This window comes from Chiloscyllium plagiosum, chromosome 24 (assembly GCF_004010195.1).
Source record: "Chiloscyllium plagiosum isolate BGI_BamShark_2017 chromosome 24, ASM401019v2, whole genome shotgun sequence".
Taxonomy (NCBI): domain Eukaryota; kingdom Metazoa; phylum Chordata; class Chondrichthyes; order Orectolobiformes; family Hemiscylliidae; genus Chiloscyllium; species Chiloscyllium plagiosum.
Window position 1 is genome coordinate 22527788 of NC_057733.1, and position 15541 is coordinate 22543328.

The 15541-nt window shown below is 42.0% G+C and overlaps 1 protein-coding gene across 1 annotated transcript in view; it reads left to right on the forward strand.

Moving 5' to 3' along the window:
- Positions 1 to 15541, forward strand: part of tmem104 (transmembrane protein 104) — a 205363-nt gene that overhangs the window by 14494 nt on the left and 175328 nt on the right. The window contains exon 2 of the mRNA XM_043714560.1: positions 12459 to 12543. Within this exon, the coding sequence (XP_043570495.1) occupies positions 12459 to 12543 (85 nt within the window). The remainder of the gene's footprint in view (positions 1 to 12458; positions 12544 to 15541) is intronic.

Consider the following 15541-nt stretch of genomic DNA (forward strand, 5'->3'; position numbering starts at 1 on the left):
GACCTCTCCGCCCCCACCCCAGTCTGACCTATCACCCTCACCTTGACCTCTTTCCACCTATTGTATTTCCAACGCCCCTCCCCCAAGTCCCCCCTCCTACCTTTTTATCTTAGCCTGCTTGGCACACACTCCTCATTCTTGAAGGGCTTATGCCCGAAATGTCGATTTCTCCTACTCCTTTGCTGCCTGACCTGCTGTGCTTTTCCAGTTACACATTTTTAAGCTCTGCACTTCAGATTCTGGGGTGTGTCTTTTTTCAGCAACACACCCCAGGATCTTTAAATGTATGATTTGCCTTCACAAAATGCCGCAGTGCACATTTAAGTAAATTACATTTCATCTGAAGTTCCTTGGCCCTTTTGTCCATCTAATCAAGGTTCTGTTGTAGTGAGGTAATCTTCTGTTGTCCACTGTAATTTTGGTATCATCTGCAAACTTAGTAACCATACTTCCCACATTTAAATCCATATAATTTACATAAAGTCAAAAAGCAGTGGACCCAGCACTGACCCTTGAGGCACACTGGTGGTTCCAGGCCTCCAATCTGAAAAACAACACTGCGACACCACTGTCTGCTACTTTTAAGCCATTTCTATATCCAAATAGCTAGCTCTCCTTTGATTCTATATGATCTAACCTTGAAATATTTAATTGATTGTTTATTCTTCACTTTCTGCCCCAATGTCTTTTACAGTGTATACTTTTCAGAATGAACCATTGCACAAATCTTTTGAATTGTGATTTTATAAAGCCTTTATATTGCACTTTTCTTGATCATTATTGAAAGGGAAATGTACATTGTGTCCTTTTGAGATAATTGTAAGTGGGTGGTTTGCGTTAACTAAATAGCATTTGCAAGGTAGAACAAAATGCCTTGTGTGCCAATGAAATTTGAGAATTGTATTAACTTGGCTTGATGTATGTTGGCAATTGTCTAAATTTCACAGTCTCACCTGGGTCCACATTTTTCTTCTGATCAGATGAAATCACTTCGATCTTGGAACTGTAGAACTAGACAATCATAGCATGCAAGAAGGCCATTCAGCCTATTGTATCTGCACTGGCTTAAACAAACCACTCTTTAGGCACTTTGTGTCTCGCCCTGCAGGTTACTGTGTATCTGCCCCAGAAACATGTTCATTTTGAATGAGTTGAGGGTTTCTACTACTAAACTAACAGTTAATTTGAGACACTCAGGACTTTGTCGGTGAGAGAGCTTTTCCTTGTGTCCCTCTAGTAATTGTTTCCCTAATAATCTTTTATCCACTCCCCAGTATTTGCTTTTCTTGTGCAATGGGAAACCATTTTTTGCCTACGTACTCTCTACAAGCCCCTTGTCATTTTGTAAACTTCAGTTAAGTTGCCCCTTGGCCACTTCTATTCAGGGGAAGACCAGCATCATCTATCCAATCTTTTTGATATAATTTTCAAGGCTCGGCAGCATGCTGGTAAATTGGTGTTCTTTCTCTTTAGAGCAATTATGCCCTCCCTGTAATCTATCCAAAACTTCAGGTGAGGCCTAATTAGTGTCCTGTACATCATTATCTGCAAATTCAATGCTTTCTCCAATGAAGAAAGGCTGTCTTTGCCACCTCAAATATCTGTCCTGCCACCCTCCTGACTTGATGACATTCACGCCAGGGTTCCTTATTTTATCTACCCCCTCAACCTCTCATTTTGTGTGTTCCATTATTTCAAGGGAGTGGTCCAGTAGTTCTCCAATCTACTGGAACTCTCCTGGAGTCCAAGAAGTTGTGAATATTTCGATCAAAATACAGGCTCATTCTGGCAACTTGTCTGCCTTTCGTTCTAGTAACCTTTTATATTTTGGTGGAGTCTTTGTTTCAAGATCTTTTCTCCCATTAACATTGTTGCTTGTCTGTTATCTTTGGAGTGTTTATAGTATTTTCCATCAGAAAGACCCAATGCAACATACTGGTTTAAATTGTTTGCTATTTCCCTGTTATCAGTTTCCTTTCCACAATGTGTTGACTGTCCGTTCTGTGATCACCTGAGCTAATTTTGGATCTCACTTAATGCATTCCCCTGTATTCTACATGCTTTTTTCCTGACTGGCCTGCAATTGGCATCCTTGTCAAATGCCTAACTTGCCAAAATCAGTGGTGACATCCACCGCACTACCCTCACCAACCCGACTTGTCACTTTGTCAGAAAATTCAATTACATTAGACACTGCCTTCTCTTAAAACAACCTTCCTGATTTAAACTATGCCTTTTGAAATAATAGTGATAAGTAGCTCAAGTAGTTGCAGTAATTTGTCCACCACCTGAGGTCAGACTGACTGGCCTGTAATTCTTTTGGCCTATCTGTTTTCTTTTTGAATAATGCTGAACATTGAGACCTCAAATCCTAGCTACTCTACCCATATTTAGTGAGGATTAGAAAATACTTATTGAAGCGTCTGTTATTTCCGCTTTGGCTTCATTTAACAACCAGGATATTTCCTCTGGCCCGAGTGACTTAACTCACTCAAAGGTGGTTTGTCCTTCCTGTACGTAACCACCTTCCTGTACTTAGTGACCTAATGTTTGGGGCTCCTTCTGTGTACCATCCCTATCCTTTGTGCATATGGAGACCAACAATTCATAAGAACCCTGCCCACATTTTCATCTGTACAAGTTGCCACATATGTCTGGACTAAACCTTACCTTTGTCATCTTAAATCTTCGTGATAAAACATCTTCGGATTTTCTTTAATTTTCCCAGTCAAATTTTTTCTATTTTTTGGCTTTTTGTATGTCCTTTTTAACATCACCACCACCCCCTGTGTATCTCTCTTCTAAACTTATTACTTTTACTTGATTTGTCTGAGCTCTTTTTTGTCTGCTTTTTTTTCTTGCCCTACCTACTTTTGCATAATTAGGGGCTATAGGCTTGGCAGTACTCCCTGATAAGTTTTGTGGGGACATTGTCCACATGATACTGATAGAACCTTGCTTTTGAATACTACCCACTAATTAGCCACTGACCGGAACAAAGAACCCTTTAGCCCACCAAGACTATGCTGACAAATGACTCCTTTCGAAACTAAGTCTTTTGCGTTTAAGCTGTCTGTATCCCTCTGCTCCCTGCCTATTCATATTTCTGCCAAGATGCCTCACTAAATGTTGTTGTATCTGTCTTCTCTGCCATCTGACAGCAATTTCAGGCACTAACCACCCCCTCTGTTTTAAAAAAAAAATGCCTTTTTTTTAACCTTTTTTACTTTCAAACTGTCTTCTAGTAAGTGACATTTCTACTCTGAAGTGAAAAAGACTCTATCGATGTTCTATCCATGTCTCAATTTTGTAGACTTATCAGGTTGCCCTTCATTCTTTCTGATCAAGTAAGAACCAAAGCTTGCCCAATATCTCCTTGTAGCTAATACTCTCCAAACCAGGCAACACCTTGTTAAACATTTTCTGTACTCTCTTCAAAGCCTCCCAAGACTGCTGATTAATATGGCAACCAGAACTATACACTATTCCAAATGTGGTTTAACTCGGCTCTGTACAGCTGCAACAAGGTTTCCCAATATTTATACTCTGCTCCAATAACTGCTGGCAAGCATATTATATTCTACCTGACCACCTTATCCACTTGCGTTGCCACCTTTGAGGAACTGAGGACCTGTACACATCGTTCAGTATGTTTATGCGTGTAAGAGTTCTGTAATTTTACTGTACAATATACCTCTGTCCTGCATTAGACCTTCTGAAATGCTTCACCTTGCATTTGTCCCGTTGAACTCCATCTACCATTTCTCCTCCAAATCTTGAGCCTATCCATATCCTGTTTGTATCCTTGGGCAATTCTTGTTATCCACTGCTCCCCCAATCTTCACAAACGCCTAAGTCAGGCCACCTACCTTTTTTCTTCAAATCTTTGTTTGTAATTTATGTAAATGTATTTCAACACTGATCCCTTCAGAATACCATTGGTCATAGATCTCCAATTGGAATAGCTACCTTCCTCCTTTACTATGTTCTCTGCCTAAACCAATCCTGTAACCATCTTAGCAGTTCACTTGGCTTCCGTATGACTTCATCTTTTGTATCAGTCTGCCATGATGGACCTTGTCCAAGGCCTTGCTAAAGGCTATACAGTCAACATCTACCTGCCTGCCCTCAATCCTCTTTGTCACTTCTCCAAAAAAGTCAAGTTTCAGGCACGACATTTCCTGCATAAAACCTTTGTGCCTATTGCTAATGAATGTATCCTATTTCTGAGAATCTTCAATAATTGCCTTAGCAGTGAAGACTAACTGGCCTGTAATTTCCTAGGTTATTCCTGTTGCCCTTAAACCAAGGAACAATGTTAACTGTTCTCCACTCCACTGGGACCCCACCTGTGACTAAAAAGGATACAAAGATTTCCAACAAGGCCCCAGCAATTTCCTCAGCTGCCACTCTCCAGATTCCCATCAGATTCTGGGAACTTGCCTATCGGAATTCTTTTAAACAACAAACCTACTTTTTTTTTTTTGTTGACGTGCCAGAGAATATTGACGTACCCCTCCCAAAGCTCACCATCCTTGTCTTCTGTGAATACTAATATCAAGTGTTCGTTAAGAACTTCACCTAATTTCTCTGGCTCCTTTTTGTCCTTGAGTGGACCAATCCTTTCCCTAGCTACCTTCTTGCACTTTGTCTAAAAAAAATGCCTTGGGATTTTCCAAATATGTTTCATTGCCTCTTTAATCTTTCATTGCGGTCTTTGTATTCCTTTTGAGGGCTCTGTGTTCAGTTTCCTAAATCTTGAGTATGTTTCCTTTTTTGACTAAACCTTCAATTGTTATCCAAGGTTCCTGAATGTTGTCATCCTTTTCTTTCACTTTCATGAAAACATGCTGTCCTGAACTCCAATTAACTGGGTTTATAAAATTCCCACATGCCAGCTGTGGATTTACTGTCAAAGCAGTCCCAATTTACATTAGAGTTCCTGGCTAATATTGTCGTAGTTAGCCTTGCCCCAATTTTATTCTTTCACCTGAAGGCTCCTCTTGTCCTTTATTCTGAACTAAGTTAAAACTGGCAGGGAGGTTTGCTAATGCCACTCTGTGACAGGACACAGGAACCACAGCAAAGTAACCAAGGAATCAGGGTCTTGGGCCAGTAAAACGAGGAAGAACAAACTGAAGTTGACCAATATTGACCAATACGATTATGGTCACTGTTCATGAAACATTCCCCATCTGCAACTTCGATTACTTGGCCAGCGCATTGCCCAATATCAGGCATAATATGGCCCCTTTCTCAGTTGGGTTGCTTACATTTTTTTTTTCAAAAGGCTGTCTTGGACACTCCTAACAACCTCCTCCACACCATCTAAGCCATGGCAAGAATTGAGTCTCTCCTATTTTAGGGGAAATCACCCACTCTATTGGTTTTTTTTTTCACAATCTGTCCACATCTGTTCCTCCATCACCTGCTAGCTGTTGGGAAGCCTGTAGTACAATCTCAATGGATTGCATCCTTTCTACTCCTGAGCTCTACCCAGATGACCTCGCCAGATGAGCCCTCTCAGGTGCCCTCCCTCAGTACAATTGTGATATTCTTCCTTATGAGTAACACACCTTCCCCATCTGTTTTATATCCATCTCTATTGCACCAGAAACGTGAAACTGTCCAAAACACAAAGCTGAGACAACTTCTCAGACCATATTCAACTTCTCAGTTTGTTCTTCCTCGTTTTACTGGCCTGAGACCCTGATTCCTTGGTTACTTTGCTGTGGTTCCTGTGTCCTGTCACACCAGAGTGGCATTAGCAAACCTCCCTGCCAGAATTTTGATGCCCTTCCAGTTTAGGTGCACCCCTTCTTCCTTGTACATCCCTGCCCCAGAATGATCCTCATAGCTGAAACCCTCCCTCCTACACCAAATCTCGAGACATGCTATACTATCTTCCTATTCCTAGTCTTGCTGACACTTGGCGCAGGAAATACTCCCAATTTTACAGCTCTAGAAGTCCAGTTTTTAACGTTCCTACCTAACTTCCTGAACTCCCTTTTGTAGGACCTAGTCTAAATTCCTGCCAATGTTATTGTTACCAATATGGACAAGAATCTTTTGGCTATTGTCCTTCCCCTTTCAGAATATCCTGTGCTCAAACATCCTTGACCTTGACACCAGGGAGACAATACACAATCCTTGAGTCTCACCACCAAACATTCCCGTCTGTGCACCTGACGATATAGTCTCTCGTCCCTTCTGCTCACCTGTGCTTCAACAGTGCCAGTCTTGGTGCCATTGATCTGGTTGCTGCCTCAAGAGAAAGCAGCAATGTAAATGGCTGACAATGCAATTTCTTCATACCTTTCCTGGTATTTCTCCCGCTCAGCTAGTTGCCCGATCTCCTGCATCCCAAAAGTCAATTCAGATATGGAAATTTGAAGAACTTCCTGTAATAGTCAGGCTGTATTTCTCCTTTTTAGAGAAAGACACTCCAACCAGTCTTAGGAGCTTGTTCTGCTGTGATTTTTTAAAAAATTCAATCATTTCTCAAGCTAGGTGGTTTGCTAGGCTATTTCAGATCAATTTACTTAAAATGTGAGACTTTGTGGATTGTATAACCTAATTGTATTAAATGAATTTGCTGTTAAGATAAGGTGCATGGACATCTTTGAGATATGGTGAACCAAGAAATAATAGAGCAGTGTTGGATCTTGTGATAACTGTGTTGGGGAGTGGCGCAAGTTTGACATTATTTTTCCTTTTGATATTGGTGAGAATTTGAACCAAAATAAATTTTTGTCTGCACAAAATGAATTATTTCTTTGTTTTCTTTTCATGAAAATGAACCAACACAAGTGGACAAGAACCACCAATCCATTTAGATTGTCTCATGCGTCTGTAACATTGTACATCAGAATGCAACCTGTCCAAAACCATTTCATCTCTAACAAGACTAAAAATCCAGATTCATTTGAAGAAATTTACAAGATTCCAGTCTGGACTTCCTGTCCAGTCCTTCAGGAAATTCAGCAAATTGGGGATGTGCAACATGCTTAGCTAGTTTTGCCATCATTGTGGCATATGAGGCAGTCATTTTGGCCTCTTGAAACCTGCTCCAGAGATCTTTTTCTCTGAAGAAAATGTAACTTTTATCTCCAACCTACTTGATTTAATATTATTTGTAAAGTTAAGCCTGTTTTTTTGAGTATTTCTGAAATTATTACCAAACATGCATGTAGTGTTTTTCTTCCTCTTCTATTTACTTAAACTCCAGTCAAGCCATGCCTTAAAAACACAGGCATTCAGTTCACTGAGCCCTTGTAGGTATTTAATGTGCCCTTGTAATCATTACAGTTAAGAAGAGACCCTTCAGTGTGTTGAGTCTGTACATTAAAAATTATGCTGCAACATATAGTAGTCTAAGTTCTGAAGCTACAAGTGCTCATCCAGGTAGTTTCAAAAAGCTGTAGTTTCCAATAACTATCCTCCCAAGCAGTGCATTCCCAAAGTCATTCCACCCAAACCACCCTCTGGGTGAAAAAAGGTTTTGCTTAAGTTTTCTCCTGTCTTTCACTCAAATTGATTGCTTTTATTGGCACTTTTGAGGGGAATAGATGCTTTTTATTCATTTTGTCCATGTTCTTCAAAACCTCACTGTTGCCTTCCAGATAAACTTAGTAAAATTATGCAGAGAATGCTACAGGGAACAGGTGTTTTCCCCCTCACTATTGTGCTGGCTTTTTATTCTCCTATAAAATAAGGTGAACATACATAAGCTTCATTGTACTATGTTAAATGTGCCTATCCAAGAGTTATTTAAATGTCCCTAATGTATCTGACTCAACTACCACTGCTGGCAGTGGATTTCATGCACCCACCACTGTGTAAAGAACCTACCCCTGACATCTCCTTAACTTTAAGGTAATTGGAAGAAATTTATGACCTGTCATGATAGCCATGTCCACCCTGGGAAAAAGTGTCTGGATATCCTCTATCTATGACTCTCGTCATCCTGTACACCTGTCAAGTCACCTCTCCTCCTTTCTCTCCAATGACAAAAGCCCGAGCTCCTGCAACCTTTCTTCACAAGGCGTACCTTCTAGTCCAGGCAGCATCCTGGTAAATCTGCTCTGCATCCTCTCAAGCTTGCGCATCCTGCCTATAATGAGGTGGCCAAAACTGAACATGGTATTCCAATTGTGGTCTAATCAGGACTCTTAAACTCAACCCCTCTGCTAATGAAAGCCAACCCACCATATGCCGCCTTAACAACTCCAACTTGGGTGGCAACTTTGAGGGATCTATGGACATGGATTCCAAGAGCCTTCTGATACCCCAAACTGCCAAGAATCCTGCTTTTAATTTGACCTTCCAAAACAAATTACTTCACACTTTTTTTCCAGTTGAACTCCATCTGCCCCTTATCGGCCCAGTTCTGCCTCTTGTCAATGTCCCATTGGAACCTACAACAGCTCTCTACACTATCCGCAAACCTCCAACCTTTCTGTCCTCAGCATCACCCTTCTGCTTCCTTCTCTAATTTATAATTTTATAAAATCACTAAGAGCAGAGGTCCCAGAACCAATCCCTATGGTGCATCACTAGCCACCAGCTCCACACTAAATGCTTACCATCTACCACCACCCTTTGTCGTCTTTGGGCCACCCAATTTTGTATCCAGGCAACTAGATTTCCCTGTATTCCATGCCTCCTTACTTCCTGAATGAGCCTACTGTGGGGAACCTTATCCAACTCCTTGTTAAAAATCCATGTACACCACATCCACTGCTCTACGTTCAATGTGTTTAGTCACATCCTCAAAGAATTCAATAAGGTTTGAATGCCTGCCCCTCACAAAACCATGCTGACTATCTGTAATCAGACACTGGTTTTCCTTGTAATCGTTCACCCTGTTTCCCAGAAACCTCTCCAATATTTTGCACACCACAGACAAGACTGACTGGGTTTATAATTGTTAGGATTACCCCATTCACTGACTTGCACAAGAGCATAACATTTGCCATATTTGCCTGCACTAGTCTAGTGGACAGTGAGGATGCAAAGATCATTGCCAAAGGTGCAGCAATCTCTACCCTTGCTTCTTGTAGTAACCTAAGGTCTATCCTGTCTGGCCCAGGGTGTTTTTCAAAATTTTGAGCACACCCTCCTCAACATCAACCTGTTCTAGCATATCAGTATGTTTCATACTGTCCTCAAACATCAAGGTCCCTCTCAGTAGTGACTACTGAAGCAAAGTATTCATTAAGGACCTCCCCTACTTCCAGCAACTCCAGGGGCATGTTCCCTCCACTATTCCTGATCAGCCCTACCCTCACTCTGGCCATCCTCTTGTTCCTCACCTAAGTGCAGAATGCCTTGGGGTTTTCCTTAATCCTACCCACTAAAGCTTATCCATGCCCTCTTCTCATTCTCCCAAGTCCATTATTTAGTTCCTTGGCTAACTTGTAACCCTCCAGAGCCCTGCCTGATCCTCGCTGCCTCAACCTTAAGTAAGCTTCCTTATTCCTCTTTGACTAGGTGTTCCATGTCACTTGTCCCCCATGGTTCTTTCAATTCACCTTCCCTTCCTTGCCTGAGTGGGACAAACCTGTCCAGTACCATCAGCAAGTGCTTCCTAAACAGCCTTCACATTTGCCATTTCCCTGAGAACATCTGTTCCAAACTTAGACATCTCAGTTCCTGCCTAATCGCATTGTAATTCTCTCTATCTCTCTCTCTTCTCCCCCCCCCCCCCGCCCCTGTGATATTGAAGTCTTGATAATATCCATAACATGGAGCATGGATCAGTACTTGGGACTAAGTTCATTTCATTTCCTTATTCCTGATGCATCTTGGGTTACAATATCCACACTTGAACCTGTTACATTGACTGTACCTCTGCCCTGTCTATCCCTCCTCAGACTCTTTACATGCTGTATCTGTCAGTTCACAACCCACTCCATCATCTGGTCTGTAGCTCAGGTTCCCACCTTCTCCCACCCCCCCCCCACCAAACTATCTTAAACTCTCCTGGAGAGCTCTGACAAGCCTCCCAACCAGATATTGGTGCCCCTTCAATTCCGTTTCAACTTGTCCTTCGTGCACAGGTCCTACCTTGTCCAAACATGTCCTAATCCACCTATCTGAAGACCTCCCTCCTACACAAGCGCAACAGCCACATGTTCATCTGCACTCTCTCTCTATTCCTAGCCTCACTAGCATGTGGCACCAGTAGCAATCTTGAGGTTAGAACTGTTTGTTCTAGCTTCCAACCCAACTCCCTATATTCTCTTTTCAGGTCCTCATCCTTTTCCCTACCTCTGTCGCCAATGTATACCACGACTTGTGACTTCTCTTCCTCCCCCTTAAGAATCCTGTAGACATGATCAAAGAGATCCCTGACTCTGGCACCCAGGAGGCAACAGGTCATCGGGAGACTCATGTCTGTTCTGCTCACAATTGAATCTCCTGTCAGTGTTGCACTCCAATTCGATTTCCCCCCCCCCCCATCCCCCCACACCTCCAAAACCACAGAGCCAGGTCAGTGCCAGAAGGCTGGCCGTTATGGCTTTCCCCAGTAGGTATCCAAAACAATATACTTAGCATCAAGGGGAATGGCCCCAGGGTGTCCCTGCATTGTCTGCCTCTTCCCTTTCCCTCTCCTAACAGTCACCCAGCTATCTTTACCTTGTAACTTAGGTATGATGGCCTCCCTGTAACTTCTCTCTATCACCCTGTCACCCTCCTGAATGGTCTCCAGTTCCCTAACACAGTCTGAGAGGAGCTGGACTTTTCGCAGGCAGAGTCAGCAGGGACACCAGTGGTGACCCTTACCCCTCTCGTTCTGCAAGAGGAGCATGCAACTGCCCTAGCCTCCATCCCCTCTGCTCAAAATTACAAAGAGATTGCATAAATACAGAAAAAAGCAACCAAGCTTTACCTTACCAAACATCCACACGGGATCTGTTTGTTTTGGTTAGAGAAGGACAACAGATGGGAGACACTACACGTGTAGTGTCTTAGGTTAGTCACAGCCCAAATATTATCAGTTCACAGCATTGCCTGTGCTCTTGTCTACCAGTGTTGAGCCTTTGCTCCGCCTTTGACGAGATAGGTCTTTGATAGGCCTCAGATTTAGAGGATATTTTGTAAATTGTTTTGTGAATCTATTGTGCCCTACATCTGTTTGCTTTGGCTTTAATTTCATGGCATTGATTGCCTGTTTGGAGACTTAATATTTGGGTTTTTTGATTTTCTATTGAGTCTACCTCCTGTCCAGATGAACAGTGAAACTTAAGGTTTGACCATAGGCCTAGTCAATATTTCAAATAACTGGGAAATGACTGCCACCACTTGGACTCATCTCTGTCAAGCCATAAATGTCCAAACCAATTTATTTAATACCAAACAGGAAAAAGAACAATGGTCAGCACAAACAATATTTGTAATAGCAAGATCTTACTAATTTTTTTTAATCAAAGTGAACGTTTGTGCTATTGACCCATAAAAGTAATGCTGGTCCTCAAAGCATGTTCACTTCACCTTCCAATGAAGGCCTTTCAGTTAACCTAACATTTTCACACAGATTGGGTGGCTCAGTGGTTTACACTGCTGCCTCATAGCATCAGGGACTTGGGTTTGATTCCAGCTTTTGGCGACTGGCTAGGGGAATGGGTCTCTGGGTTAATCTTCGGAGGGTTGGTGTGGACTTGTTGATCGAAGGGCCTGTTTCCATATTGTAGGGAATGTAATTAATCTGGAGGACTGACCATAGACAGCCAACTAATGAGTTGTCCACTGTATGACAAATGATTGTGTGACTTTCTTCAGCCTTTAGAAGAAATGTACAAGCCAATCAAGCCAATTTGTCAATGAATTAACCTTATGTTAGAAGTATCCACGTTTGTTGAGCCATTCCATTTAAGGCCCATGATCTATTTTGGATTTGTAATTTGATGTTAGTGTTCACACTGATCACTGAGTGCTGAATGGTTAGAGCTGTGAATTTATGAACTTCTAAATATGAAACTTGCACGTGTTGAAACAAGCATCAGATTCATAGTTCGTATCTTTGCTATGCAGACTTTAAATAAGTTCTCTATGGCTTGAGTTGGCTAACATAATGGTAATTTAATTTTAACTCTGCATAGTGGTATTGATCATTTGAACACACCCTATTAGGTTTCAAAATGGGAATGTGTGGACACTTGAATCGCTAGCTTTTTTAATGTTAGTTATAGCATTAGAATTTTAACACTGCCTTCGTTTTCAGTGGATTTTGTAGAAGTTGGATTAGTTTAGGGATCACTTCTTCCAAACTGGAACAAATTTTGCATAAATCTATACCCCCCATGTGTGAGAAACTACTCATATGGTTTCTAGTTGATTATTGAGAATTGCTGTGCAGGTGCAGAAAAAGAAACGTTAAGTCTAGCCTGTTTTGTTACAGACAAACTGCTACCATTTTGACCCTAACCTGGCCTTCAACATTTTATCCCTTATAGCTATATGACTACAACTTTTGTTATTGAGGCCATGGCAGCAGCCAATGCACATCTACGTTGGAAAAGGAGGGAGAGGCAGAGAATAGTAAGTAAAACAATAGTTTAACTCTGATCAGCATTACGGGACAATGTTAATCGAATTTCTGTTATTAACAAAATGATATCTGATGGAATGCTGGTTTTTATGTTGTCGTTGCTGTACTGAACATCAAAGCCGAGCATTATGGGAAAGGTGTTAATCTGGTGTTTCAGTTAATCCTGGGTATTTCTGTCTGAGTTAAATCCAGTCCCCTGCAAGTGGAACTTCTGAACATAAGATATAGAACTGTATAGCACAGGAACGAGCCTTTTGGCCCACAATGTTGTGCTGAACGTGATGCCAAATTAAACTAGTCCCTTCTGCTTGCCCTTGGTGCATATCTCTCCATTCCTTGCATATTCTCATGCTTATCTAAAAGTCTCTTAAATGCCCCATCTTATCTGCCTCTACCACCACCCCTGGCAATGGGTTCCAGACTCCTACCATTATGTTTATGTAAAAAAAAAACTTGCCCCTCCCGTCACCTTTAAACTTCCCCCTTTCTCCTTTAAACTAATGACCTAGTATTAGATATTTTAACTCTAGGGGGTGGGGGAGGGTGAGATTCAGGTAGTCAACCCTATCTATGCCTGTCATAGTTTTATAGACTTCTATTAAGTGTCCCCTCCGCTTCCATCGCTCCTTAGAATAGAAACTTAGAATAGAAACCGAGCTCTTCTGGCCTCTCATTAGAGCTCATACCCTCTAGTCCAGGCAGCATCCTGGTAAATCTTTTCTGCACTCTCTCCAAAGCCTCCACATTCTTCCTGTCGATTGAATGCAATAGAAATGTTGCCTAATCAAAGTCTTAAGGCTGCAACATTCCATCCTGACTCTTGTACCTAGTTCCCCAATGACTAAAGGCATGCATGCCATATACCTCCTTACCACCGTAGCTACTTGCTTGGCTACTTTGAGGGAGCTCTGGACTTGAACTCCAAACCTCCCTGTATATCACTGCTGTTCAGGGTGCTACCATTAACTGTGTACTTTTCCTTAACATTTAATCTCCCAAAATGCAGTACCTCACACTTAGCCAGATTAAACTCCATCTGCTATTTTTTTCATCCATATTTGCAACTGATCTAATCCTGCTGTGTTGTTTGATGACCTTCTACACACACTCCCCAACTCCACTGATCGTTGTATCGTATGCAAACTTAAGCCACCCAACTATTTTTTTTAATCCAAGTTATTTGTGTATCACAAACTGCAGAGATCCCAGTGGAACACCACTAGTCACTGACCTTCAGCCTGTGAAACACCCTTCATCATTACCCTCTGCTTTCTGTGGGCAAGCCAATTCTGAATCCACATGGCTAAGTCACCATGGATGCCATGTGTCTTAATCTTGTCGATGAGCCCCTATAAAGCCTTTGTAAATTCATTGAGTGGGCACCATCCATTGCTCTCCCCATGTTAGTCACCTTTGTCAAGTTCATAAGGCGTGATGACTGTCCCTAATTAGGCCATGCTTTTCCAAATGTGTGTAAATCCTATCCCTAAGAATTCTCTCCAATAGCTTCCCGACCACTGATGTGAGACTTAGTGATCTATAGTTTCCTGGATTATACCTATTGATCTTGAACAGCAGAAAATCATTAGCTATTTGCCAGTCCTCTGGGACCCCTTCAGTGACTGAAGAGGTCAAGGCACCAGCAATCTCCTCTCTTGCCTCTCAAAAACCTGGGTTAGGTTCCATCAGACCCTGGGGACGTATGCTCCTCAATGCTCTGCAAGGGACCTGACATCATTTCTTTGATCTCAAAATGCCCAAGCATATTGGTAGGCTCTGCATCAATCTCACTATCCTCCATATCCTTCTCCTGGGTGAACAGCAATGCTAAGTCTTCATTTTGGGTCTTACCCACATCCTCTGTTTCTAAGCACAAATTCCCTCCTTTATCTTTCAGTGGTCCTCCTTCTCCCTCGTTACCCTTTTTATTTTTAATGCATGTATAGAAGGCATTGGGATTCTGTATAACCCTACGAGCCAAGGTTGTTTCATGGCCCCCGTGCTCTAATTCCCCGCTCGAGTTCATTCTTGCTTTCTTTATATTCGCTGTGGACCTTGTTCGATTTTCAGCTTGCTTTTTGTACTTACTGATACAACCTCATTCCCATGCACTTGCTACACACTGTTGCTCACTGTTTTACGGTCTGCAGGGAGTAACTGTGGGGAACACACAACTTTTTTGGTCAAATGCTTGTTAATTCTAGGAGAATGAAAGACAATATGAAATGTCCTGGATGGCTGTCACACTCAATTTTCGGTGTAGATTGGTGTCAGTTGATGTACACAGTTGTCACTGCAATTTTTCTTGGAAGCAGTATGTTCAAGAGATGCGAAGAGTAAGTCTTCCAAGCTAAGGCTGTTGCTGTTGCAGGAAACCAATGGATATTTGCTGGTTCTATTGACTGTGCTTGCTGATGCACAGAATCTGATTGTAATGTTCAGTCCTTGCTGGTGATTGAGTTGAGCATTGGGGTTACTAACCAGTAGCTTAAATCATAACTGCGCTTTATTCAGAGTGTCTTGTAATTTGTAGAAGTGAATCTTTTCCGCATCTGGTTTATAAACTTTCATGAGTTTTTTGTGGCTTGTGAAGTCTGGAAATTGTGATGGTTTACTGGCTCCACCCTACTCATTCCTATGCTGAGAATCTCTTGACTGAGGCAAGCTTCATGGGCACTGTTTTTCTTGGCTAAGAGTGTAATTCAGTCCAGCCTTAGCTGTTATATCTCATTGCTAAGGATGTCAGGTTCATAATTTCTCACCTGTCAAAACCTGACCTTTTTCTGCATCAAGTATTGGGATATTGTACTTGCTGGTTCTGGTTCTGGTAATGGTTTTGGAGATTAGATGTGCAAGTGGATGGATATCCTGATGACAGTTCCAACTTGTTGAGGTGTGGTTACTCCCAAAACATTGAATTCTCCACCCTCTGATGCTTCTTGGCTTGCTGTGTTCTTCTAGCCTCCTCCCTGTCTACTTTGGCTTCCA